At 42.7% G+C, this 27,387-nt stretch overlaps 6 protein-coding genes across 6 annotated transcripts; 3 read left to right on the top strand and 3 right to left on the bottom strand.

The window, feature by feature from the left end:
* Positions 1-1,875: 1,875 nt before the first annotated feature.
* On the top strand, positions 1,876-3,868 carry PCOAH_00053000 (Uncharacterized protein; the record flags this gene model as incomplete). The annotated part of the gene is made up of 2 exons (XM_020062080.1): positions 1,876-3,626; positions 3,730-3,868. The coding sequence occupies 2 exons, from the start codon at positions 1,876-1,878 to the stop codon at positions 3,866-3,868; spliced, it is 1,890 nt and encodes a 629-aa protein (XP_019917891.1).
* A 455-nt stretch (positions 3,869-4,323) lies between these two features.
* On the bottom strand, positions 4,324-9,918 carry PCOAH_00052990 (Uncharacterized protein; the record flags this gene model as incomplete). The annotated part of the gene is made up of 1 exon (XM_020062079.1): positions 4,324-9,918. One exon carries the CDS (start codon positions 9,916-9,918, stop codon positions 4,324-4,326), a length of 5,595 nt encoding a protein of 1,864 aa, XP_019917802.1.
* Positions 9,919-10,975: 1,057 nt separating this feature from the next.
* PCOAH_00052980 (Uncharacterized protein) lies at positions 10,976-15,925 on the top strand (the record flags this gene model as incomplete). Its single annotated transcript, XM_020062078.1, has 1 exon — positions 10,976-15,925. The coding sequence occupies one exon, from the start codon at positions 10,976-10,978 to the stop codon at positions 15,923-15,925; it is 4,950 nt and encodes a 1,649-aa protein (XP_019917681.1).
* A 164-nt stretch (positions 15,926-16,089) lies between these two features.
* Positions 16,090-17,364, bottom strand: PCOAH_00052970 (Uncharacterized protein; the record flags this gene model as incomplete). The annotated part of the gene is made up of 3 exons (XM_020062077.1): positions 16,090-16,180; positions 16,329-16,564; positions 16,744-17,364. 3 exons carry the CDS (start codon positions 17,362-17,364, stop codon positions 16,090-16,092), a joined length of 948 nt encoding a protein of 315 aa, XP_019917834.1.
* Positions 17,365-18,203: 839 nt separating this feature from the next.
* PCOAH_00052960 (Uncharacterized protein) lies at positions 18,204-20,193 on the top strand (the record flags this gene model as incomplete). Its single annotated transcript, XM_020062076.1, has 3 exons — positions 18,204-18,449; positions 18,775-19,157; positions 19,279-20,193. The coding sequence occupies 3 exons, from the start codon at positions 18,419-18,421 to the stop codon at positions 20,191-20,193; spliced, it is 1,329 nt and encodes a 442-aa protein (XP_019917713.1).
* A 1,219-nt stretch (positions 20,194-21,412) lies between these two features.
* On the bottom strand, positions 21,413-26,428 carry PCOAH_00052950 (Uncharacterized protein; the record flags this gene model as incomplete). Its single annotated transcript, XM_020062075.1, has 1 exon — positions 21,413-26,428. One exon carries the CDS (start codon positions 26,426-26,428, stop codon positions 21,413-21,415), a length of 5,016 nt encoding a protein of 1,671 aa, XP_019917646.1.
* Between the last annotated feature and the right edge of the window lie 959 nt (positions 26,429-27,387).

Here is a 27,387-nt window from a genome sequence, read left to right as displayed (position 1 = left end):
AAAGGGGTATACTTCCCTGTACGTGCACCTATGTGTGCACCTGTTGCTGCAACAAGGGGGATGTGTCTTCCCGATTTTATTACCCCCCTTTGCAACCCTCTGATGGAGGAAATACACTGCTGCGAAGAGGACAACCTTAGTTTAGCTTTGACAACTGCCGGGGGAGACGCAAAATCGCGGTTAACTAGAAATAATCCAAAACGTGAAAGTCCACACGGTATCATCAGAAAAAAAAAAAAATATATTATTATTACATGCACGAAGGCAGTACACCATGCGAAGTGCAGGTTAAAAAAAAAAAAAAAAAAATTGTGCACTTCCAAGCAACCATAAAAATGCAGACAAAAAGGATAAAATAACTTCCAGCAGTCACACATAATTCCTACACGGCAGTATTTTTTTTTCCCCCCTCCATGTTGTTCTGACTGTGCGAATATATGCATGCGGAATGGGGTACACAAAAATACAATTTGTGTAAAGGAGAACTACAACAACTCAATGTTCAACGGTCATGGTGAGCATGCAAGTCTGTTGTTACTCCGTGCGTCACTCAAATGGACGCTGGCGGTGGGGCTGTTGGACGGAGAAACGCAAATGTATGCCCGAGTTGGCGAAGGAGGAAAGACAATTTTTTTTTTTTTTTCCCAATTGGTATGCAACGAAGTGGGAAGTTCACTACGCCATTAGATCGTTACGTTGGGAACTTTTTCCTCAAAGGAGGAGGTCCTCCATCTCCACACACACATAAAAAAACACACAAACTGAAACTCCTTTTTTAACACATCCGCGTGGTGCACATTCCCGTGTAGGAAAAAAGGACTCGTTCAGAATTAACCTCGTAGAGGGTGTATGCCCTCCTATCGAGTGGGAAAGCATTTCCTGTGTAGCGGCATCATATTACAAAACAAAACACAGCGGCCATAGCTGCAAGGTGAGGAGCCCCTCGCTTTCCTCCCCCATTAAGTTCCCCATTTGACTGCGTAAAAATGGAGGCAGGCTTCTAATACGTGCAAATGCAGGAATGGTCTGTACCTTCTCATTTGTTCATTATTTTATATATATTTATTTTATTTTTTGCTCAATATACCGATACACACGAGTTATCCTCTCCCATGGTGTAAAAGACAAAATTGGGGTTCTATAAGGAAGCTTAACGCAGCTGCTCTTTTAATACAAACGAATAAGGCATGTGCGCCTCGCCATTATTCTGTGGGCCTGGTTCATGCGATTTGTCCCCCCCAAAAGAAAAATATTTAGACCCATGAACATGCTAACTTGTTACGCGTCCATTTCTGTGTTGTAGAGGCCGCGAAGGGACGCATGTGGCACAACTGTCTCCTGTCACACAGGTAAAAGAGAATAAGCTGCGTGGACGCACGAGAAGCTCTTGCGAAGGAGGGTCTCACGAGCATGTTTAGTTAAGCCTCCGTTGAAGCGACCTAACGATGAAGCTCACTTAGCATGGGTCCCCTTATCCATCGCTCTTTTAAAACATCCACGCGGGGTGCAATTTTCCCTCCTAAAAAAATTTTTTTTTTTTTTTTTTGCCCATTCATCGGTGGAGAAATTGCAATGTTAGAAAAAAAAAAAAAAAAAAAATGCTCCTTTTGCAGAGATCTCCCCCCCCTGGTTAATAGTAACCCCATTTGCGGGAAAGAAAAAAAAAATAATAAATAAATAAAACTTTCGGGAGGTACAAAGCTACGCAGCATGCTAGTTAAAGAACAGGCTTTAGCTGGCCCCATATTGTGACTTCCAGTGGGGGAAGTTAGCCTCCCGTGCGAGGTTACACTTGCGTGGCGCCCAAGTGTGAAAACATCACTTGAAGCCGTATTATTTGTACACCACTTTTACGGCACACCTCCCCCCCTGGCCATGCACGGCACGCTGCGAAAAATCTTCGACCGGCAAACATGCGAAAAAATAGAGAGCATGAAGATCCTGCTGGTGGGGGCGGGCGGAATAGGCAGCGAATTCCTAAAAAATATAATCACCATAGGTTGTAGAAACATCGACATAGTGGACATTGATACAATTGACATAACGAATTTGAATAGACAGTTCTTGTTTAAGAAGGAGGACGTGAAGAAGTACAAGTCCTTTGTGGCCAAGGAGAGGGCTCTCCAGCATAAGAAAGGTCTAAACATCAACGCCTACACATTCGATGTGTGCACCATGAAGGGCAGTGACATTGCAAAGTATGACTACGTTGTGAACGCTCTCGATAATATTAAGGCCAGAAAATATGTAAACAAATTATGCGTAATGGAGAAAAAGGTTTTAATTGAAGCAGGCAGCACAGGGTATAATGGCCAAGTCTATCCCATCCTTGCAAATGAAACAAAATGTTACAACTGTGAGGAAAAACCAAAAAATAAAACATACGCCATTTGTACGATCAGGCAAACCCCATCTTTACCTGAACATTGCGTAGCCTGGGGGAGGCTGATTTTTGAGACGTTTTTTTGCAAAAGCGATAATGAGACATTAATTGATATTAAGAATCATATAGAGGAAGAATCCAAGAAGAGGAATATGGACCAGTATGAAATTATCACCTTCATTTTTAACTACCTCTTTTATGACACCATTAAGGAGCTTGCCACGTTGAAGAAGGACTACGTGACGGAGCCAATCCCTATACTGTTCAAGGGGAGTGCAAAGAAGGAGGACAAAAGTGTTGAAGCGGAAGAGGAGGAAGACGACCCCCCCAATGGGGGTGAACAGGACAAAGCACATAATGACAAGGAAATCGAACCAGCTTCCATCTCCCTGTCCTCTCAAAACATCTGGAAACAAGAGGAGTGCGTAAAAATGTACACAGAAACATTCGCAAAGTTGTATAGCTACTTAAACATAAACAAACAAACGGAAGAGTACCTGGTGTTCGACAAGGATGACGATGAGTGCATCAATTTCATAACAGCCATTTCGAATTTACGAATGATGAATTTTTCCATTAAGCAGAAAAGCAAGTTCGATGTGCAGTCTATCGCAGGGAATATCATTCCGGCCATTTCGTCCACCAACGCGATTGTGGCTTCGTTGCAGGCCACGCAACTCATTCACGTTATCGAACATTTCAAACGTGTGAAGGGATCAGACAAGGTGGAAGAAAAAATCAGTCTACGGGACAGCAAGGCGAAGCACGTGTGGGTCAAAAGTATCGTCAGCGGAAATAAAATGTTCTCACGTGGAAACATTGTGAACGCCGAAAATTTGGAACCCCCCAACCCCAGCTGCTACATATGCCAACAGCCCATGATAGATATCTACATCAAAAGTTTTAGCGAAATGACGCTGTACGATTTTGTAAAAAATGTGTGCACAAATGAGTTGGCCTTCTTGTACCCCTTCCTGGACAAGCAGGACAGGAACATCTTCGACTATGACTCCTTTTTGGAGGAGGACGAAGAGTACATAAAGGGCTTGCATAACTCACTCAGCGAATGGGATATTAAAAATGACGAGATTCTTATTTTGACGGACTTTCAGAATGATAAGGACCAGCTGGAGATTCACCTGAAGGAGGATCCCACTCTGCAGACACCCTACGACATAAAGCAGAAAGTTGTCAAGAATAGGAAAGCGGAGGAGCTGCCTGGGCCGGAGGCGCCGCCCCCCAGGTGCGACAATCGCAACAGCACTACGCCCCAATGTGGTGTTACAATTGTGTTGGAATGCCCCTCACATAACTGCAACATTTCTTTTTCCTTTCCCCCCTTGCAGCACAAAAAAAAGGAAACACGTAAACGAGGAGGAAGAAACCCAGAACGATAAAAAGAAGGCGCGCACCGAGAACAAGGTAGAAGAAATCATCATCGACGATGAAGTATGTGTGGAAGATAATTTGGTGCTAATCGATTGAATGGGAAGGTCTCGCCCACTCCCGTTACATGGAAATTGTTATTTAGACTACCCCCATTTGATAACAGAACGGAGGATCTGCCTGTCTCTCCACCTTTTAAGCACAAAAAATCCTCCTTTTTTATCCCCCTTTGATGGAATTAAACACACCAAGTGGGGGTGGTGGTTCATCCCAGAGCATTGCGCCAGAGCAGTGAATGATGCACACATTTTTAATTTTCAAAAGCTGCACAAAAGTATGAAGTTACATCCTTTTAAAACGTAAAAAAAAAAAAAAAATTGGTGCAAATGATGTGTGCACATGGTTGTGATGCACATGGTTGTGATGCACATGGTTGTGATGCACATTTCGCTAGTTTTTTTTTTTTTTTTTTTTTTTTTTTTCCGCTGCGTTTCATTTTGGCTAGCTGAGCAAGTGTGGATACCTCGCTGCCTTGCTTCCCCAGTATCCCTCCCCTACTGACGCAACACCGCGTCGCGCTCAATGACCATATCCACCTTATAAGCAACAACGTACACATCCACATAAATCGAAACAGCCTTATGAATGCCATTGTCCAATATTTGTATAAGCATACCTCTTGATGGTTTATAGTAATGATCTATGATGTTGAAATTTTTAAAAAAAACTTTTTTCGAATTTTTATGAACAATTAAGGTTTTATTTCGTATTTGTATGAGGGGGTAGGAAACTTTTCTGAACTGTTCAGGCGAAATTTCACTTTTGCTAAACTGGTTTGTGTTGTCATTTCCGAGTAGCTCGTTTGATTCGTTTGATTCATTTGCCTCGTTTGGTTCGTTTTCCTTAATCACTTCGTTTAGCAGATAAATCAGTTGCACGTTATTTATGTTAAAGTTGAACAGTTGGAAGAATTTGTACAATAAGTTTAAGGGGACGATATTTTCAAGCTTGATCTTTTTGGGCCTATAAGTGGAGTCATACGAGTTTATGAAGTGTTGGTATTCGTTTGAGATGTCTCCATGCGTCTCATCCTGTTTCCGTGTTTCTCCCTCCGGATGGTTATATCGCTGACCGCTAACATGTTGAAGGTCCTCTACGCAGTGCGCCCCATCTTCATTCCTACCACTCGCACATACGGCTTTGTTGAGGAAGTTATTGTTGTGCTGTAATATGTCCAAATAAGGGATGACCATGTGGGAAGCATTTTTCGCGTTAATGACATTTCTGATCGTGTCTGCAGTAAAGTGGGACAGCTCTATGTTTTCCAAAATGTGCTCGAACTTTTGTTGCCATTTGTTATCATCTCCATTTTTGTTACAACTGCCATCGTAACATCTTTGAATGGATTTGAAGTAGAAAAAAATGTCGCTCTTGCTGTACGGCAGGAAAATGTCGCAGAAGAGGAGGAGGAAAAAAGTGCTGCAGTTTCTGTACTGCTTATAATTGTTCAAAATGTAAGTCACATTTTTTAGCATCGTTTCGAGGCATAAATTGATGAGGTCTTCTTTGTAATATTCTCTATATTTTAAAAAGAAGAAATCATCGTAGTATTCTTTTTTTTGTAATTTTTCATTTAGCGTTTTGTCCTTCAGGTGGAACTTCTTCACCGAGCTGAATTGGTCTACAATATTTTTGATCTGTTCGAAGTGTTTCTCCTTGAGCGTGTTGTCCAATTCGGCATCCTTCTTCCGCGTATCCATATCCGGATTGCATCCCGCTCGTTGGCCGCTTTTCCTCTGGGAGGGGAATCTTCCCCCCTCCGCCATTGGGCAGTTCTCCTTCCCCATCTCATCATAGTCATGAATCATGGAAAGTATATATTCCACACTTGGCGTGTTGTTCTCATTGTAAATATTGTCCACAAAATATTTTTTTTTCTTCTTCATTTCACACATGACCAGTTTAAGCTTCTCGATGTAGAGCATCCGTTCTTGCTCATTCATCCTTTTGAAGTTACAAAGCATGTAATTGTACAGACTGTGCAGCTGTTCTCGCATAGCATAAGTTGTTCCTTCGTCACTGGGAGGGTATTGGTTCCTTTTTGGCCGAATGAGTTTTTCATTTTCGCCTACCCCTTCTGAGGCATCCTTCTCAATCGCATCCACCACGTTACGTTCCAAGAGTAGGGTCTGTTCATCATTCCATTGGCCCCCCTCTTCAATGGGTGCAGTACCACCACTGTCTTCACTTAAAAATAAATTCAACTCCATGTCGTAGAGAGAGTGGTCAAGGAAGTGCAAATCCACGTAGGAAAAAAGAAGAGCCATTATGCTGGACACCTTCAAGTCGTGGATTTGCTTTATCATAATATTTTTTATGACCACGGTTAGGTGAATTGAAAAGTAGGAATAGTACGATAAACTGTACAAACTCTCCAACACGTTGACCAGGTAGCTACTATCGGCATTTTTAAAAATTAACAAAACCTTGTTCAAATCGAATTTGCAACTTTTGATGTCAAGAAACGGGTAGGCGCTATGGGAACTCTTAAAATAGTCGTCCTCCTTCAGTGCACTTAACCCTTTGATGAATAGGGAACCCTTGTATTTGGCACTCTGGTTTGTTCGCTTCGCCGATGGGTCGCTATTCAGGGTGGGTGGTTCCTTCGTATGGTGGGTGTTTGTTGCTCCGTAGGGTAGATATGTAAGTTGCGTTCCCCCGCTAAACGGGGTGCGTGTGTTCAGGTTGGCCAAGTGGGGCCTGTTGACTGTTAACCCCTTAAGGGCATTTTCCTCTCCAGAAGAGACATTCCTCCCTGTATACACACCACCAAGCATCTTCTGCTCATTCGAAATGACTAACAGAAGAAGCAAAATGAAGTCTTCATCCCGCCAATTCAGTAGGCTCAAAATGTGCAAAAATTTACACGCACACTTAAAAGATATATCATTATATTTATATGTGAAGAGAAAATTGAAAATATCAAATATCAGTTCATCCATACTCTGATTTCTTTTATTTTTTATGTAAAATTTGGACAGAGCTAGAAGGAGGTGTTGCAGTGAAGTCACATTCACGCTGTGCATGTATTTATAGGTGACCGTTTTGACCTCTTCATATAATTCCTTGGGAAAAATATTTATTTTGGAGAGACAAGAAATTGATATGCAAAAGGAATTTATATTCATGTTTTTGAAAATGATTAATTTGTTGACTATTGCTCTTATGAGTTCGTTTTCGAGTGCTGCAGTTTGGACGTCGCTTTGGGGGGCCACTACTCCACGTTCGACACGTTTATCACATTCGATGTGTTTTCCCTGTTCGATGTGGTTGGCCTGTTCGAAACTCCCCGAAGCGGTCTCCATTATGGACACCTTCCTCCTATCTATAAGATTGTTCAGCCCGTACAGCAGGCAGGACAACCCATACTCATTAATCTTGTCTATCTTTTTAATAATTTCTTTAATAACACGCACGTAAAAAAGGGGGTCGATATTTCTCACCTTGAGTTTCCCCCAGGAGTAGAGCAACGCGACAAGCGAGTGAATATTCGCATCAGTCACTTCATCGAAAAAGTTACTTTTGTCCAACGAAAAAAAATTATTGTTAAAGAGCTGATATTTGGCTAGACTGTTACAGATGACAATATTGTTACTCAGGGAAATATTCCTTTTTTTGTAAATTAAAATGTTAAGTATTTTGTTAAGTAACAACAGATCGTGGTCATTCCCGTTGTACTTCAAGTGGTTAGTAAAGAGGGTAACTATGTCCTTCTCGCAGAATTCATTTAGGAGAAAAAAGCACAATTTGTTCAGGTAGTTTGCACTTTGCGTGAAGTTGTGTTTGTTTAGGTGCAGGATCATATTGAAGACTTCCCTCTTGCGGACTGAAATGGTGTTGTGCTTGAGGTTGGCGTCGTGGAACTGGAGGATCTGTCGTTGGGTGCTTTCTCTTGTCGGTCCATTCGTTCCATTTGGTTCATCGGTAACAATTTTGCCATTTTTGTCAACTTTGCCCCTGCTGGTTATTCCCCCCAGCGAGGCGGCAAACTCCTGATGGGCCCTCTGCATTCCCCGGAGGAATTCCCGTCTCTTCAACGGAAAATTAGAGGCCAACTTGCCGTGTGGAACAGCACGACGCCCTACCATATTGGTTAAGGGGACACTACCATCTGAATGAACTCCCTCTAGTGTGTGTCCCATCAGGGGGGTAGCTTCTTCCTCCCGATTTGTGCGGGCATTCACTGAACTGTGTTCCCTTATCCTCTTCGTAACCGCCACAAGGGGTTTATAGAATTGCCTCCTCTCAATCTGCACCCCTTTCAGCTCATCTTCATATTTGTTGAAAACGCTTCGGTAATTTAAAAAGTTAAAGAAAATACTGAGGGGGGGGTTCTTCTCCTGCCTTTCTGAACTGTACAGGTAAAAATTGTCCAAATAAATTTGCCGGTACTTTTCCACTAAACTGTCCGATCGGAAAATTTCATAACAAAGAAACAAAATAAACGCCACGTCCTTCTCCCTACTGTGACAACCTCCGTAAGTGTAGGAAATTTTTTCCTTCAACAGCTGATGGTTACTCGATCGTCTATATATGTGCACACTCCTTTCGCTTACCCCTTCCCCCTCATAGTGTAACATTTTTTTTTTAAAAAAATTCAAAAAGACGGTGGAGTAATTCAAATTGGTAAAAAAGGGAATTAAATAAAAGTGAAAATGCAAAATGATGTTGTTTAAGAATTTTAGAAATTCTGTTAAGTACAATTCGAAGAATTTATTTTCACTTGCTGGGATGTGGCTAAAATACTGAAACAGGAATAGCGGATTGTAGACGTAAAAATTGGTGAAATAAACAACCTTCATGTATTTATACGTCCTGTCGTCGTAATTATTTGCACACACGGAGAGGAACGCGTTTAGCACGGACTCCTTCAGTGTGTATCGACTTAATGTGTTGCTCGGGGGGGCCCTTCCCGACTGGCCCATATACGCGTCTCCAACGTTGCTCTGTTCAACGTTGCTATCTGCAACATTTGCCTGGTTAAGGAGGCTCCTTCTGAGCTTATTGTTTAGCAGCTCTTGTGAGAAGCTTCCCTCCCCCGGCGCTGCAATTTTTTTTTTTGCATTTTCGTAAAATTTTAAACATTTGTACTGATCAGACTTTTCATAAATTTCTTTGTAGACTCCCAAATGGTTCGTCCTGTGATTGTAGGAAAAGTATTTAATTTCGTCTTGGTATATTTCATCCCTTCGTGTTACGTGGTTTTCGTTTTCCTCCTTTTTTGCCTTGTGTCCGCCGCGCCGTTTCATCCGGTCGCTTTTCCCCCCATGGTGCACAAAATTTCCGGGTTTCTGCGGGTGCCTTTTGTCCGGACAAGGAGGTTCGCTCCTGTCTGGGGCGGATTTAACTGTAGCTATGCTGTTATTGGGGGAGGATGCCTCTGCCGCTCCTCGCTGGACGACCTCATTCACAAAACTGACCACATCGAACAAGTACACATCCTGCGAAACACCATCTGCATTAGCAAAAAACGTATCCTCCAGAATACGTTGGTAGGTGAGAACCAGTGACCTGTCGTTCTTCCCTAAATGTCCTTTCTTCTGGCGCCGTCCGAGCAACTCCACTTTGTTCGTAAAAGCCTCTAACGCATTCAACTTGAAAAATTCACAATTTTTAAATTCTACACTTAACTTAAGAAGAAGAAAAAGGTGATAGAGACTCGCTCGGTGGATGTGTCTCTTAGCTGTTCCCACCAACTGCTTAACATTGTTGGAAAAAATGCACTCTGTGAGAAATTTTTTAATGTGGTGTTTTCTATTCCCTGCTAAGGGAAGATATTTAAATTTATTTTTTTTCAGCCGTTCTATGTCTCTCCTTGCAAGAGTTAAAACGTCTGCTTTTGCAAAATTACAGTAATGGGTGTTTCTGCTTTTGTTCACCGGGTTGCCTTCGTTTCTGCTTCTGAACAGGGCAACTATTTCGTTATACTTGTTGGTAGTCGTAAGTTTAACCCTCTCTTCCACCTTTTTCCTTTTATCCACCAGGTATGTGTTTCTCTCCCCATTTTTTGTGGCGCTTCGGTAGAGGTAACACTTGATATTGGTGTTTGCGAAGCTGGGTTTCTTTCTTTTGAGGGGAAACTTTGGCATAATTGTTCATTTTTTATGGGAAGAGGGGCAGAACAACTTTCGCCGGACCTTTCCTTAAGGATGTGAACGTGGTGATGCACGTGTGCTACTGTGCACCTATCTTCGGCCAGACTGCCTGATCAACAGGTTGTATTTCTTTTATTTTTATAATTGGATCCAATTTAGCCATGCATACGCTCATGCGCAAATTAGTGCATCCTACATACACGTATAGAAAAAAAATGTTTACGCGTTCACCTGTCCCATACGGACAACACGGTGGAAGCATCCACGGGGGGGGGAAAAAAAAAACTCGCCCTTTTCCGCGACGATCAGAGGGGGGGTATAACACAAACAATTTCTTCCACATGCGAAAGGCGCGTTTTCGGAAGGGAAAGCTTCATCAGGTGGCTACTCTTACCAATCGTTTCAGTGGCCGCTTTTACCAGTCGTTTGGGCAGTTCCTTCATGTGGATGAAGATGAAGGGCTAGTGCGGCTCATTTTTATCCACCTTCTTTTCGGCGGCGCGGACTGGGGCGACGTTACTTCCCGCAACGCCGTCGGGGCTGCCGCCTCTGGCCGCCCCCCTACATATGCATGTAACATAATAAGTGCATATTTTCGCTTTTGCCGCGGTTTGACTTTCACTCTACGCTATTGACGCTACTTTATTATTTTTTTTTTTTTCAAGAGGAAGCCTCCCCCCTTTTTAAGAGCGCTCCTTTTCATGTTTTCCTTTTTTCAATTTTTTCATTATTAAATTTTTTTTTTTGGCTTATAATTTTTTTTTTTTTTTGCGCAACATTTATTTTCCCTCTGTAGGTTTGCCACCAACCGCTCTTTGAAAAAGTTTTCCACTTTTCTGAAAGGCGGATGGTGGTTGCTTGCGTTCTCTTCGTAAATTAATATTACCCCTTTGCGGTTTTCATTTTTCAAGCGAACTGTTCTATATCCCGCTGGGTAGGAAGTTCCCAACAGGGAAATTGTAGCAGGGGGTAGGACGCCGCGGCCCCCATATTGTATATACGCATACCACCACCTGAACGGGATATCTTCACTTGCATCCCTGCTTGCATGATGAAGCTCTCCAGCCGGCTGAGCGACGTGCTGGCCAACTGCAGCAGCAGGAAGGTGGACAAGGAGATCCTACAACACGTGAAAAACATCCTAAGTGAGAAGAACAAAAAAAGGGAAGAGCAAACGAAGGAGCTGTTCGAATTTTTGGCCAACATCATTTATGAAGATTTAGAAAGAGACATCTTAAAAATAAGCATTTCTACCCTGGAGGAAAAAAAAAAAAAAATTTTGTTCCACAATTTGAGGAAGCTGTTTAAAATATTAGTACCCTTTGAAGAGGAAAATGGCTACCTAGAAGTGTTGTCCGATTTTCTCTTCTACTTGTTTAAGTACATGCGTAGAGCGAACGTGAAGAAATGCTACAAGGTGGTGAAGAAGGTTACCCGGATGGATATCGCCACGACGGATAATGCTGAAAATGTGAATGGTGAAAAGGGTGATCAGGGTGATCAGGCTGAGCAGACGAAGAGGGGTCCGTTCCGAATGATGCCCTTCCTGCTCAGGAGCAACATCCTAATCTATCTGGAAGTGCTAAAGAGAGAAGACAGCAAAAACTTACTTCCGGACGAACACTACTTCTACCAAAGCGTGAAGAACTCCATGATGAGCAAAAAGTACATTCTCATGTTGAGCCAAGTTGTGAATAATGTAGTGACAAACTTTCCCAACTTTCCCATTTTCCTAGACACAGCGTTTAATTTATTCCTTTACGTAAGAAATGGGTTGGTTCCCTTTTTTCTGAAAAATGTATACAAAAGGATTACAGATATATTTCAGCTGAAGGAGAAAGAAATGAATACAAAGTTTACTGTGAAGAAATATTACGGGATCCTACTTTATGTGTATTTTCTCTACAAACTGAAGATCATTACTTGCTTGCATTTAAACCCTAGTACCACCTGTGGGTTGCTAAATGATTCCGTCCAATTGAGCACAATCCTGGATCTATACTCCCACGTTTTGAGGGACTATAGGAATGTCCTCCACTTGTGCTTCACCATTATAAGTAACAAGAAAAACAACAAAACGGTCATGAACACATTTTGCTTAGTAGTGATCTACTTGGTAAACCTGCTCCATGCGAACCACAACGATATTATGGATGTCTTCCCAGAGAGCGGGAAGAATAACTCCCCCTTGTTTAAGAAATATAAGGATGTGTTTTCCATGTATAACAAAGTGTTCGACGCTATGTTTAAGCTGAGTGAAGAACCTGCGTTTAGTCTATCCAAGGTGAAGCTCGCTGTGCTTTGTAACCTCTCCTCTGGTAAATTCAACAATCATTTCATGTCGAAAAGGGAGAAACAGCGCAAGGAAAAGTGGGTTCACAGGCAGAATCATGCCACTAAGGAGGGGCAGACGCGGGATGGGCAGGACGGCCATGTGGATAATGCAGATCAGAATGAGGGAGATTCCCATAGGAAGAATTTCCACCACGAAGGCAACCACTTAATCACTGCATGGTTAGCGAAGAAGAAGGGCCATATGAGCAAACAGGAACTGGTGCAGTTAACTTACAGAACCGTAACTGAGCAGGACTACTCCTGCTTCGTTGTTTTCTCCTTCCTGTATATGCTGACGAGGAGATTTATCAGATTGTATGACTTCTCCCCGATTCTACACGAGATTGTTTTTTACAAGTCCTTCCGCATTGGCGAGATCATTAGGGAGGCTTCTCATGCGAGTAACAAACAGAGTAACAAGGATGTTGTGCCTGCACAGAAAATCCCCACGATGGAACTTTCCAACCTTCTCTACAACAACGCCTTTTTGAATTTACTAAAAGATAAACTGTGCCTTTACCTGAACATTGACGGGAATGTATTGAACCTCTTCTTCATGAATGAGCTGTACAAGTTTGTTAGCAACAGGGATCTGAATTACAAAAATCTGCACTACCTGCTGGCACACGACACAGGCACTAAGTACCATCGGATGAATGTGCTGCTGCTGATGCAGAAGATTGTCCTGCGGAATGTGCTGAGGTATGCTCTCTCTCTGGGTGGTCAGGCAAACAATGGGCAGCAGAACAACGACCAGGAGAATAACGTAGATGCGGTTGACCACCAAGTGGATACTGCCCAGTTTCCCACCGGGGGAGCGAACCAACTGGCCCTCCTCTTCGACAAGCAAAACAAAAAGCTCAAAATGCTCAACATGAACGAGTTCGCCCTAGGTGCGAAGGAACTGAAGGCCGTTGCAGAAAAGAAGGAAGAAAACACATTCGCCATTTTGAAGAGCATCGCCTTTGTGGACATCAACAACAACGCTCAGAAGAAAAACCTGCAGTTCGACATGAATATAATTTACATTGCCGTGAGTCAGCTAACCAGGGAAAGCTTCACCACATTAAAATCGCTGATCGCGTTGCACAATAAGAATAAGGATGGAACGAAAATGTACCTGAAGAATTTGCGCTCCCTTGAAGTTTTACTAAAATGCACGTTCAATTTTGTGAATAAATTTTTGGCCATAATTCACCTGACCAAGTCAGGTAAAAAATGCATCCTCTCTTGTAACGGTAAAAGGCAGCACATATTATGCAGAGAAAATTATTACGAGAAAATTATGAATAAGAAGAAGAAGATAAAGACAACGGAAAGGGAAGTATATCTACAGTTTGAAACAACGTTTGGAAAAAAATGTGCCAAAAGGAACAACTTCCTTGTTGTAAAAAAAATTATTAAATTGTGCGTTTCGATGATGAAGAAGGGAAAAAAAGACAGCGCTGAGGAGGAGCAGAAACGACGACAATGTAACGTTCAAACGGTGGAACTAGCCAAAGTTATTATTTTCCTTTTTAACCTCTTGATATTTCACATGACGCATACATTGAGCAGTTCGATGAAAAAAAAAAACAGTGACTCCAGGGTGAACAGGAAGAAGCTGCAGAAAAGGTATCGAAAGATTTTATCTGACGCCAACGCTTTGGTGAAAGTGGCAAGTGCCCACGATTTGGAAGAACCCCTTTCGGAAGACATAAAAAAACAGATGATCGTTTTTTCGAAGAATTACGTACCCCTAAGTAAACTGCTCAGCTGCAGTGCGTACAAAAATGAGTTTTTACTTTTCGCAACGCACAGCTTCCTACCCACGAACAGAAGGAAGGGCTTGAAATTTTCGAGGCGCATGCACAGGCGGTTGAAGGGGGTGTCCCTGCGGGATATGATCGAGGAGGTAGAGGCGGAAGATGTTGTAGAAAATGATGATGGTGACGGAATGGACGACCAAACGGAACACCAGTCCGAATACCAAACGGTCAGCCAAACGGACGACCCCGCCGACCAGGCAGACGACCGAACGGAGGACCCACTCGAGGGACGGGACGACCAGACAGACGACCCAGACAAAGAGCGAGACGACCAAAGTGACATCGTTGTGACGAACAACTTCCTCCTGGACATACTAGCGGAGGACCCGAAAAAGGAGGAGAAGAAAAAGAAACAGAAGGGTGGAGACCTGGTGGAGAAAAAAGAAAGAACAGATATGTTTCACGACGTCACGTATCTGCTGAAGCATTTGAAGGGGAACTTGAAGGATCAGAATGCCGAGGATACCGTGAGGACGTTGTGCTATGTGGCTCTATCCCTGGAAGTTATTTCGCGCAAGGTGAAAATGAGTGTGCGCTTGGGGGAGCAGATCGGCGGGGGGAGCGACGAAGGTAGTGGTGAAGACGGCTCCGATGAGGAGGATGAAGAAGCTGTTGAAGAAAACACGGAGGAAAACGATGAAGAAGCAGTTGGAGAAACTGTTGAAGAAATCCCCGAGGAAAACGATGAGGAAGCTCCTGAGGAAGATTCCGAGGAAGATTCTGAAGAAGCTGCTGAAGAAACTGCTGACGAAGCAGCTGGGGAAGCCGACGCAGCCCAGCCCAGCGGGGACAGCAAGACCCCCCCTCAATCACGCCCCGCCATGTACGCAGCGGACCTTCGCACCCTGGACAGACAAATCAAACACATCATGATGAGCTTCAAAGTGAAGAAAGATATTGTAGCGCAGGACAAAAACAAATTGATCGAAGTGATAAAAAACAGCGTCGTAAAAATTGTAAAAATAATAATAAAGGAAACAAAAAACACAGAACTTTTAAAAATTATGGTAAAATGTTTAGAGCATTATAACATTATTGAAAGTAGAGTAACTCGTAAAAGCCACATAGTGATTAATTATTTACTCGAATTTTTAAAAATTATTTTTTTCTTTCCACAATTGAGAAACTGCTATTCAAGATACTTAAGCATATTTTTCAAAAGCGCCTTTGTGCGGTATTTAAATGTTAGCGAGTTTTTTAACGGAATGTATAAGAAGTATTTTCCAATTATTATTAAAAAATTTGCGTCCGATTTTGATGTCACTTTTTACCTGAACAGTCAGGTAAAAATAAAAACAGAAGTTGTCCAATTGGAGGAAAGGGAATTTATTTCAAGACAGATTATGGCCCTCTTCAAAAATTGCAATAAAAGAAAAGTGAACAAAGTTATGCGTGATGAGATCTGCAATGATTATATTTCCAACTTACTACGTCAAGGTAACACGAATGAAAAAAGTTTTCTAAACACGTTTAGCTTAAATGAATTGTCCCACCTTGTTCATCACATTTGCCTATACCTGAACAACATATTGGCCAGCAACAATGCCTACTTATTTAACAAAAAGGTGACACTGAATTTGTTGGGATTACTAAAAAGGATAAAGGCAATTAAGCACATGCAAGGGGATCATAACTTAATCCTTTTTAAGGACCAATTGGTACAAACACACATGGCAGAAGTTCGGAAGTTTCTCACTCTCCTGGATGAACGTATAGATAGTCAGAATATACAAATTAACATTAACGATTTTCACAAAAGGCTTATGAGCATTTTGCAGGACGGGCCGCGTCCCAGCGGGGTGAAACGGCCAAACGGGTCAGAGGCCTTACCCGGGGGGAAGCGCCTGCGAAGTGGCTAAGTGGTCAAGAGGTCAAAAGGTCAAGAAGGGTTTACTACGTGGCGTCCACCTGATGACCAACCGCTTACGACCCCCCCAGATTACATACATTTTTGTAATTCATTTTTGAACGTGACTTCCCCTTATTAGTCATTCCAATTTGCTCTTTTTTTCAAAAAAACTCCCTAAGGCAACATCTTTTGGAGAAAACTTATTACGTCTTTGTCAAAAGTAACCGGTACTTCCTTCTCGAATTTTTCGATATGTTTATTCCTCCTTGGGGAAAGGGATTCAAATTGAGTTTCATGTGTTCGGTGCAAGGTGGCTTGGGCGATCTTTCCGCACACATGTTATATGTGTATATACACACGAGCATATATTTCCGTGTGCACAGCGCTTTTTCATTTTTTCGTAACCGCCATACCCGTCGATGTCCGGCATGAGCAGGAGCATCTTCTCCGTCGAAGTAATGTTCATCCTATTTTCGAGCAACTCTTGGCCGTCCCCCTCCATTCGTCGGTGCCTCTCACAGGCAGCCTGGATGAAACAAACCATTTCGTCTACTTCCTGATCGTGGAAGTCGATTTCGCACTTGACGTCCTTCACGTTTTCCTTATTCTCTATCACGTCGAGAAATTCCTTGAGCGCGTTTTTTAAGTTCTGCGGAGAAATTACAAAGGGGGTGGAACAACATTGTGCGGAATGCGGCGTTGTACGGTGGAGAGAAGGCACACAATTTACTCTCCCACTCGTACTAATACCACAGTTAGAAGAAACGCATCCATGCATATAGCCCATGTAATAACTAAGTGCACTAGCGGGCCTGCCTATATCTATACGTGGACGTAATTTTCAAAATTGTTTGCTATATTCTCATCATCCTGTGTGAGGGAGGAATTCATTTGGTGGCCATACGACATAGAAAAATGCAACTTCTGCACCGAGTTGTTGTCGCGTAAGTATTCCACCAGAAAATGAAACGTGTCCAGATTTAAAAAGGGGAGCTTAATAAATTTAACCCCCTTGTTTAGTGAACAGAAAATGATATTTTTAATTTGCTGATTATTTAACTCCGTCTTTTGCACATTAATATATTCAAAATTGTTACTTTCAAGAATGAGTAAAATTTTGTTAAAAAGCATATTGGTAATTTTATTTCCTCTTAAATTCAAGCCAGTTATATTTTTGCATTCGTAGACAGTACAGAGGATGTTAAAAAGGCACGTTTCATTCAAGTCGTTGTAAGATATATCCAGGTAGCCATTAAAGGACGTGTTCCTTTTTAAAGCGTCGCAAAATTGTTCTATCACGTCATGGTCGATTGGGTCGATGGGCTCCTTCGTCCCCGGGGGGCAGACCTTCAACTTTACTTTTTTGCCCTCCAGTTGGTTATCTTTTAGCCGCTCCGTCATGAGGATGTACTTGGTCGTCAGCGACCGCTCTGCCTCCTCGTGCGCCATTCGTGCGGCAGCGGATTAACCGATTGGCCGATTGGCCGATTGGACGTTTCGCCGTTTAGCGGATCAGCAGACCGTGGACACACACGCAGGGACGCCACAGTTGTGCCTCCCCTGCGCTATGAAAAAGGAAAAAATGGCCAGCATACCATTCGTTTGTCACTCAGCGCTGGTACAAATAAATTGTTTAAAAAAGAAAAAAACGAAGAAGACAGTCCCACATAATCAAAGGTGTGTGTGTATGAACCGCGCCATCGCCCAATTTTCATGAAAAATATTCAACCAAATGCATAGTGGGAGAGAGCCTACCTCTTTTTTTTTTTTTTATTTTCCACCCATATACACATCTGTCGCGTTTAAGATAATACATGTATGACGTTGGGGTTTCTTTTTTCCTTGTCCCCTCCTTTTACGGGAAAATTTATCACTTCGTAAGTTTATCAGCTCATCGGTTTGTGAATTTTTCACTTATAGTAATACTAGCGAAAAAATACGTTTTTTTTTTTTTTTTTTTTTTTTTTTGTCAAAAACGTTAATTTTACCTGACCAAGTCATAATTTTTTATTTCGATAGCTAAAATTGTCACCCTTTTTTTTCTCCGTTTCCTTTTTTTTTTTTTTTTTTTTTTTATTTATCCTTTTTTTCCCCGAAAGCGTATGCAAAATGCGACTAAAAAAGAGGCACAAATTGGGAGGGTACATTTATTTTGTTCCGCGTTTTGGCGCGTTAGGCCCGTAGCACTTTAACCCGTCGCAAATTAACGCTGTTGCATGCGTATTTTCTCTTCCTCTATGCTAAATAGTGTTACCCCCCCCGTGAATAAATCTCGTCCGTTTTTTACCCAGTTTAAACTCCACTCGATCGAACGAAAACCCCTTTTAACAAAAATACGCAACAGTTGAAAACAACAAAATGAAACATTGCCCCACCAGTAACACTGCTTGCTGCGAATTAGCAGAATTAAAGTGACCCCCGCTCTTTCGAAGCGAAAACAAAGTGAACCAAACCAACCCAACAAAACAACCCCCCGCTCACACATACCAACTTCACATTAAGTATGATAACTGGGAACGGTATCATATTTTTAGGTACTGGACGGAGAGAGCAGCGCGACGAACGTTGAAATGAAAGAAAAAGGAAAAAAGAGAAAAATACGCTTTGAGAAAACACACGAACAATGCGTATATCACACCTGAAAGGCACTTCACGTTGCGCTCGTTTTAACAAATGGGTGGAAGGGTATGGTCCTCCCCGCGCCCTGTGAAAAGTCATAACAGAAGGGCGTCCCAAGAACCGAACGCGTTCTTTCTCGCATCCAACCTGTGTTAGCCCCCCTGTGACACTTCTTATCAATCCTTATCACTTCCAATCACTTCTGATTTTTTCCATTCGTCCGGTTTTCCCCCCGCGCAGGTACAGGTTCCTCATCGTCCACGCCCAAACTATCGCACATTTTCAAAAACGCCAAAATTTTGTCAAAGAGAAATAAGGGGGAACCCCAGAGCTCGGAACTGAGGCAGGAAGACATTGAACAGATAAACAAATTTGTAGACGAGTTAGTTGAACATGATATAGAATGTATTGATCAGCTGAACGATCTGTATCTAAGAAAAAGGTACCCGGATTGCGATGGTTTAAAATGTTACACTTGTTACGATGCACTGAATGGTGACTCCAAGAATAAAAGAAATAACATCTCCGTGTTGGTGAAGTCAAATGAATCGTATGTCTTAATTGACGTCGGGAAGACGTTCAGGGACAGCCTGTTGCGGAACAAGGACAAAATTAACTTCTACGTAAGTGCGAGGGGGAGATAGACTTGTTACATGACCCTGTTCACCAGTTTTGTGTCCCCCACTGTGCAACCTCCATCTTGTCACTCCGATTATTTTGCCCCGATTGTTTTGCACCCCGCAGGAAATCAAGCTAGACTCGGTACTGATAAGCCACAGCCACACGGACGCGCTGAACGGAATAGATGACCTGAGAGACTTACAAGAGTACAACAAAATAGCCAATGGGGACAGTTACTACTACACCCCGAAGAACCCAATAGACATTTACGTGAATGCAGTTTCATATGAACGGCTGCGAAATGGATATGAGTACCTGGTGAAGAAGAGGAAGGAAAATATTTTCGCTTCCAAAATAGCAGCACTTAACCTGTTAGTTATCAAGGATGAAAAGTATAACAAATTAATCCTCGAAGAAGAAACGGCTAGTCAGATAAAGGATGGGACAGTTGTGATGCCAAAGCAGGACAATGAAGGTACCACAAATAGTGCACAGAAGAACGAAACAGATGGTGGGAACAAAATAAAAACGAATGGGATAAACGACGAAAAGGACAATGATGACGATTCGGATGATGAGACCTGTGTAAACATACATACGTACAAGAAAAAAGACGAACACGGTTATGTATACACCCAATTTGACAAAAACAAACGCATCAGATTTATTCCGTTCCAACATGGACGTAACTACGTATGTGTTGGATATATCATAGGAGAGAATGAAAAGTTGGTTTACATTTCCGACTGTTCCTATATACCACCCAATGTATTGGAGTATATAAAGAAGATAGGATCCACGGAAGTGTTAATCATAGACGCCCTTTATTATAAGGCAAAACATTATTCACATTTTTCCTTACACGAAAGTATAAAAATTGCTCTGCTTATTAAGCCGAAAAAAGTGTACTTTATTGGAATGTCCTGCGATATAGAACATTATATCACTAACTTATTTTTGAAGAAATTATCGAATAAATATCCGGATATTTCCTTCTCCCTGGCGCATGACGGTTTGTTTGTGCCGATCAACTTTTAGCGCTCAACTTGGAAGTTAGTGCATCGATGGGAAAAGATCATTGAACGAATCGTGTGCATCACGAAACGTATGTGAACAATTGTGCTCTCACACGTGAGTGGAGTCGTTTAACCTGCATGACGGCATGTGCCGAATGAAGCGTGAAATGTAGCATTGCGCGTGTTTGACAAAATGGAAACGTTTTAACGCCGCGCGTAGCGACTATACTTTAAATTTGCACAGGCGTTATTACAATTAAATTTCCACAGGTGTTATTACAGTTAAATTTTTTCACAGATGAATGATTATATATTTAAATCTGCCCTTTCCCTTTGTCTTGTCCTTTTTTTCACCCTTTTTAATTTCCACTTTTTAAAAGACTTCTGTGAAGGTAACAGAGTGCCCACCATTCATGTCTCATGTTCATGTCTGATTGTTGTCATGTTTTCTGTTAAGTTTTTTTTTATAATATCGCAATTTCTTTTACAAGATTAATTTTGGAAAAGAAATAAAGACAAGACCCACCTATATGCATATTCCATGTGTAGACAGAAATGCGTGTCATATGTTAAATTTTCAAGCTAAACCTGTTTTGGCTAGCCAGATAGAGAAAAAAAAAAAAAAAAAAAAAGTGCACAAAAAGGGGAAAATATTATGAACGGTCATAACATTTCTCGCGAAAAGTGTTCCCAGCTAGCCATTCATTTTTTAGAATTAAATCGTTGGAAGGTACTTCCTATGCAGTTCACCGCGGGTTGGATACAAACAGGAGGATGCGCTCCAACGAGTGATCTGACCAGCTATACACTGTTAAGGATTCGTTTTAATTCTCCAAATGATGGTTAAACTGGGCACGCGCATAAAGGAGCGGTACCACATGGTCGTACAGTGTGATCGTTCTGTGCGATCGCCTACATAGAGCGATGCGGGCGGGTGTTTGCACATGACACGGGGTTATTAAAAATGAAATATTCAAACAAACAATATGAGTGCCAAGCCGATTTGCTCGTACATTTTTTTAACAGTTAAAAAGGGAGAAAAAAAAAAGCATATCGACATGTGTGCATTCTTTCAAACAAAATAAAAGGGAAATAAAAACGTTGCACGTGTGCATAGGACGAATTTGTATCCACAATGGGGGCAAGTTCCCCTCAGGTAAACTTTGTTACTGAACAAATCGGCCATTGTTTTTTTCCCTTTTTCCTTCCTGCCCCCGCTGCACCAGTGCCACTCCACCGCATCAGGGAAAGTCCTCGAACAGAAAGGGTAAATCGCTCAGCGAAGAAATCTTCAGCGACATCTTAAAAGTGTCGTTAATTATGTCACACAAAATTCGTTCGCTTTCCACGGTGTACTTGCTCAAGTTGGTCGAAATGTCCGCCAAGGTCGTGGAGTCCCTAATTTCTTTAACACAGTTGGATATGTCAATGCATCTGTTTTCCTTTGGAACCAGTTCTGCGTTCATTCCATTGGGAGAAAATTTTCTTTTTTTCTTCTGTGCACACGTGGGATCGTCGTCATTTCCCTTTTCGACGTTATCGAACGTGTTTGATTCATCCTCACGTAGGTCATCATTCTCGTCGTGGACGCGGCTGATGCTGTCCAGGCTTCTCTTCCTGAATGGGGCATCATCCGTGTTGGTGTGGTCACCGGTCTGCTTATCAACCGAGGTGTCCATCCCCCCACTGTTATCGTAAATAAAATTATTTTTCCCTAAACTTGTGTAGATATTCGAAATAAAATCGGTTTGTCTGTTTAGCTCTTCTTCCATCCTGATGAGAGATTCTCCTGATGGTTTCAACTCGTCTCCTCGATCAACGCCATTCATCCTGCTGGTTACTTCGCCCGAATTAACTGCACTGTTAAAACTTTTGGTCGGCGTGAAGGGGTTATAACCATCCTGTGCATTTTCACTCGAAAAGGTGAAATCCATCACGGTGTTACTCGACGAAGGTGGCTTATTTTTATGTGTAAAAAAATTCTCACAGCTGCTAAGTGTGTGCTTTTCGTTCCTGTTTTGCTGCTCCACTGGGGAGTCCTTAAAAATGGCGCTGCGATCATCCACTTTTGGATAACTACCTCCAGCGGCAGCACCGATAGTATTCCCCTTGTTGGGGCTTAATATATTCATATTGCTTAAATTTTGTAGCGAAAAAACATTATTCTTATTTTTGCTATTTTCATTTGTGTAAAAAGTATTTCTAAAAGATTCACTACACTCTGATGGGACAAACGGTTTAATTTTCTTCATTCCGATGCTTTTATTTGAACCACTATTTGTTAACTTATTTTTCGTTTTAAAATATTCTCTTCTTTCCATAATTTTCTGAACATGTTCAGGTATTTTCTCCTCCGCATCGGATTCTTCATTTGATGCAATTTCTTTCGAAGTTTCATTTATTAATTTTAATTTTTCTCCGGGGGTCAGCTTATTCGTGTTTACAAAATTGCCACCAGGGGTGTGTTTCCCTGTGGCGTTAAAAATGGGGTAACACTTGGAAGTTCCTCCGTCTGGCGCGGAAGCCATCACTCCTCCTTTCGTGTTATGTGTCACATCCACCTGGTTACCCCTATTAAAGGGATTACAAAAGAGTGATCCCTTCACCTTGCCAGTTGGTACTGACCTGTTGTCTTCCCCCGTAGAGGATCCATCAACTCTACTAACTTGCTTATTCAAAACGTTTATCATATTTTTCAATTCCTTATTAGACTGTGCGGAACTACTCTGTGCGTTCAGTTTTTCTAGACACGTCCGGTTTGCATCAGACAAGGCGTCGTAATTTTGCACCGAGGTGATATTCGCCTGCAAATAATTGTCCACATCTTCGATGGTAGACGGAACGTACTTGTTAATATAGTTAATATTTTTGTTTATGCAATTTATGTTTTTATATATTTGGTTCATTTTTTCGAGGTCCTCTTTACTTTCTATGCTGTCTGCATTGGCCACTTCGATCAGGTCGTTGTGACTTGGGTCCTTCTGAAAGATGTCCCGGGGTTCATCGGCACTACCCAAGGGGTAGCTCCTACTCGATTTCTCGTCCAAGGTGGGCGGGGTTACCTCACCTGCACTTCGTCCAACATTTACGTTGGAAAAGGGAATTCCCCCCGTAGGGTTCATTTTGCCTTCCATCTCTGGGTGGGTCCTACTACTTGGGACACTACCCACATGATGGAATAAACTGCCCATTTTATTATTCTTATCACTGAGTGGGTTCACTATACCGTTTTGATTAACGCCCAATGGGAGATTTATCCCTTCGGGCGTCTTCTTCTTGTGCATCTGCTCAGGTTCTCCTATTACGTGACTGGGTGTCTCATGGTTACTACTATTTGGTTTATCAGATGTGACGAACGGATCCAAATGTGGAGGTTCATTTACTTTTTCACCATTTAATAAAACACTGTCCTGATTGCTTGTCACCGTGTTGCCGCCATCCGGTGGGTCCCTCAAAGGGGTGGCACTAAAGAATGTCTTCATCTCTCCCTCCTTGTCACGACAGAGAGGATTTGTATCGAGGTTGTCCCCCTCCAATGTATCGTTACCAAGTGGACTGACATGGGAATTTTGATTCACCTCCACGTTGGTTTTCTTCACCTCCCCATTTGAAGTATCCCCCTTGGGGTACTCATCTTTTGGGGCCTGCTTATTAGGGCTTGAAAATATCGACGGAATGAACGTGTTAAAATAACTTGAAAAAGTTTTTCGGATATTTGTGCCTTCCTCCTTATCATTGTCGTGACTTCCTTTGGCTGATTCGCCGCTGTGGTTATCACATGTTGACTCAGCAACCACGTCTTTATTACTACCTCCTTGATCCAGATTCTGGCGCTGCAATTGTTCTGATTGCTTCTCTGCGTGATTCTTTTCCACCCCACGTGAATCCTCTCCAGGGGGTTGTTCACCCATAGCGGGGATATCCCCCTCACCCGTTTGATCCACTTGAGCTTCCTTATCCCCACTGCTCGGTGTGATCTGTTCGTTCGCATCTCCAGACCTCTTACTCTTAATACTCGACAGGGTGTTCCTAAACTTCATAACTCTTTCGTTGACGTCACTGTTGTTTTGCACCCCTCTTGTGACTTTAGGGAGGTACCCTTGGGACGGAGCGGTGACAACACTTCCGACGCTGCTTGGGAGGCCAAAGCGGTTTGTGCTGCTATACGGACGGGTCACACTGTTCGTGCTGGTGGGACAGTCACTTAATAACTTGTTGCTTGTATTCAGGAGGCTTTCACCAGGTGGGTTGTACCTACTGTCGGGGGTGCTCCCTCCGTTGACACTGCCAACAGCAGGAATATTGGCACCCTCGTTATTCACGGAGTTGCTCACACCGAAAATGTTGCTACCCACGAGGGGCTTCCCAAAAATGCTGTTCGCGTTGCCGAACTGGTTCGCGTTGCTAGCAGCAGCGCTTTTGTTAAAGAGGTTGGTTCCTCCGGACGGTTTACCAAAAAGATTACTAGTGGCATTTGCGGGGGTTCCAAAAATGTTACTTCCGCTGGGGGGACTTCCGAAGGGTTTGCTGCTACCAGGGACGTTCCCGAAAATGCCTTTTCCGCTATTTGCCTTTTCGATGGTAGTATCCGCATGTAGATTCTGCTCCTTAGCAGCGTTACCAAGTGGGTTCTGCTCCTTAGCGGCGCTCCCAAATGGGTTCTTCTCGCTAGGTGCAGTTCCAAACAAGTTGGTGGTGCCGCTGCTGGACTTCCCGAAGATACTCCCACTAAACAGGTTAACATTGTTTTTCGATTTCCCAAAAATGTTGCCCCCGCTGCTATCACTGGTGTTGTTGAAGAGGCCACTTTTGCCTGCCCCATCTGGCGCGTTCCGTGTGCTGTTCAAATTATTACCACTGAATGAGTTGTTAAAGAGACTGCCCATGTTGTTTGCATCGTTGCGGGAGAATAGGGAACTCGCTTCGATACTTTTGTTCGGGGATGGGGGGAGAAGAGAGCTATTTGCAACAGGTTGCTGACTACTTCCAACCGGCGCATTATGCGTGCCGAAAATGTTACTTGCTCCGAGAGTGCTATTTCCACTTCCTTGAAATAATCTGTGGGTGCTCTCCCCGCCGATATCCCCCTTGCCTGCACTACTAGCAGAGGGAGTCAGATTGACATGATCCCCCTTGTGTATACTGACACTTGGGCCTTGATCTGAACTCGTCATGCTAACCGTTTGGTTAAAAATGGACGACTGATTTAACTTGGATAGACTGCACCCAAAAATGTTACTACCACTAGATTTGGTTAGGTTTCTATTGCTGCCAAACAGACTGCCCAATCCACTTCCACTGGAGGTACCTGGGAAGCTCTCGCTCAGAGGAGCGTTCACATTGTTAACACCTTCAGGGGATGTCCTGTTCAAATCTGCACCGTTTTGTGCATCGTCCTGACCTTTACCCACCTGGTGGGAGAAATAATTATTGAAAGAATTCATACCATGAGGAAGGGACGGGTTCTTCCTCACGACATCCATGCCAAACGAACTGGTGTTATTAGAGAGGCTTCCATTGATTGGATGATTGTTTTCGGTAGCGTATCCACTTACAGCTTGTTCGTTGTTCGTGGCTTTGTCGTGCAGTTTGCTTTGGTGGAGTCCACCTGCATCGTTGTAGTTGTTCATGTCATTTGTTTCTTGTAGTTGCCTCAGGGGGCTACCACTGTAGATGTCACCGTACGCATCGGCGCTTCCAGCGTGACTACCATGATTGACCTGGTCGGGTTGATCCTCCTCGTAGGGGCCATGCATCCCCTGAGGGAGGCCCAACTCGTTTTTATCTTCACTAACATTAAACTGCCTTACATTATTCAGTATGTCGTCTACCATGCCATTCTGCCCACTTTTCTCCAGTTCGCGTTTTTTCTTCTCATTTTTTCTTCGCATCACTTCTTCAAATGTTAGTGGCGTATCAAACGCACTGGACTCGTTTGCCAATTTGATCAGCCCATTTTTTGTCTTAAAAGGGAAGTTAGTATTTCCACTTTTGGCTTGCTGAAAAGGGAACCTACTATTCGTCCCCTTAATGTGTGTGACTTTCTTATTAGGAGTAAAAACATCGAATATTTTTTTTCCTATTTTATTAAATCTGATATCTTGTGTTTCGAATGACCTTACATTTTTTACGTCATGCGAGAGGGAGAAGACGTCTTCATTATTTTTCACTTCTTCCACTTTCTGCGCCTTGGCAATCTTCATTCTTTCCTTCAACAGCTGCAGCTGTTTCATTTTTGTTTCATCAAACCCGTCCATTTTGTGCACTCGGGGGGAAATTGGCAAAGTGAATTCACGAACAGGTGGTTACGCGATCGGAGGGTAGTGCATTCTCCACTGGACGATCCATGCACCCAGTGTTAAGTCATATCTCTCTATTTTTTTGAAGAGTTAGGATGTGTATATGCGCAGAAACTACCAACGCGATGCAACAAGTAGCTGCAATATCGAGCCAGTCAGCTGATGTAGTGGTACGGTCACCTCCTGTATGTACCTTCCCCCCCCGCTGGAGCTGCTTCAATGCGGCTTCCAATACGCTGCTCTTTTCCCTCCCTTCGCGTTATTCACACATAAACGGAATGACACACGAAACAGGGCATTCTGCCAAGGGATAAGCAAACGAAAATCTTCACTTTTTCGCTGCTCATGGAGATTGGAGTATTTAATTTAAGCGGGTTAACAAAAATGGCTAAAATTGCGCATGTGCAAACGGGGGGGGAATAAAAAAATTATGAACAAAAAAAAAAAAAAAAAAAAAAAAAAATTACAATTCACATTTCATATACATTTATGCATACGCTTTTATGTGTACGTATGATTCGACGGAATGGCAATTTTGTGAAAAAAATAATTTGTGATAAAAGGGAGTAGCACAAAAGGATGTGCCAAAACATGTAGATTGAGAGAGTATTTTTTTTATTTTTTTACGCAGCGGAGGTTTTTTTGCGTACAGGGAAATGGTTCCCACAGAGATATGCCTATTGGGCTCTTGGACGCGTCGAAGCAAAGGCGATGAAACGAATGTACCCCTCCCCGTCAAGCGTATTCCACGCGTTCAAAAGGAACTTACACAAACATCGATAAATAATAAACTCGCCCGAGGGGAGGCTCGAAAAGGCCTGAATGGACGTGGCCAGCTTGGTTATATACGTATAGGTGTATGTGCGGCGGGACGCACGTCAGTGGGGGGGTAAGGAATGGCCACATAAGAATTAGCA

Source organism: Plasmodium coatneyi, chromosome 14 (genome assembly GCF_001680005.1).
Source record: "Plasmodium coatneyi strain Hackeri chromosome 14, complete sequence".
NCBI classification, from domain to species: domain Eukaryota; phylum Apicomplexa; class Aconoidasida; order Haemosporida; family Plasmodiidae; genus Plasmodium; species Plasmodium coatneyi.
The sequence above is the reverse complement of the archived record's forward strand: the minus strand, read 5'-3'. Positions and strand labels throughout refer to the sequence as shown.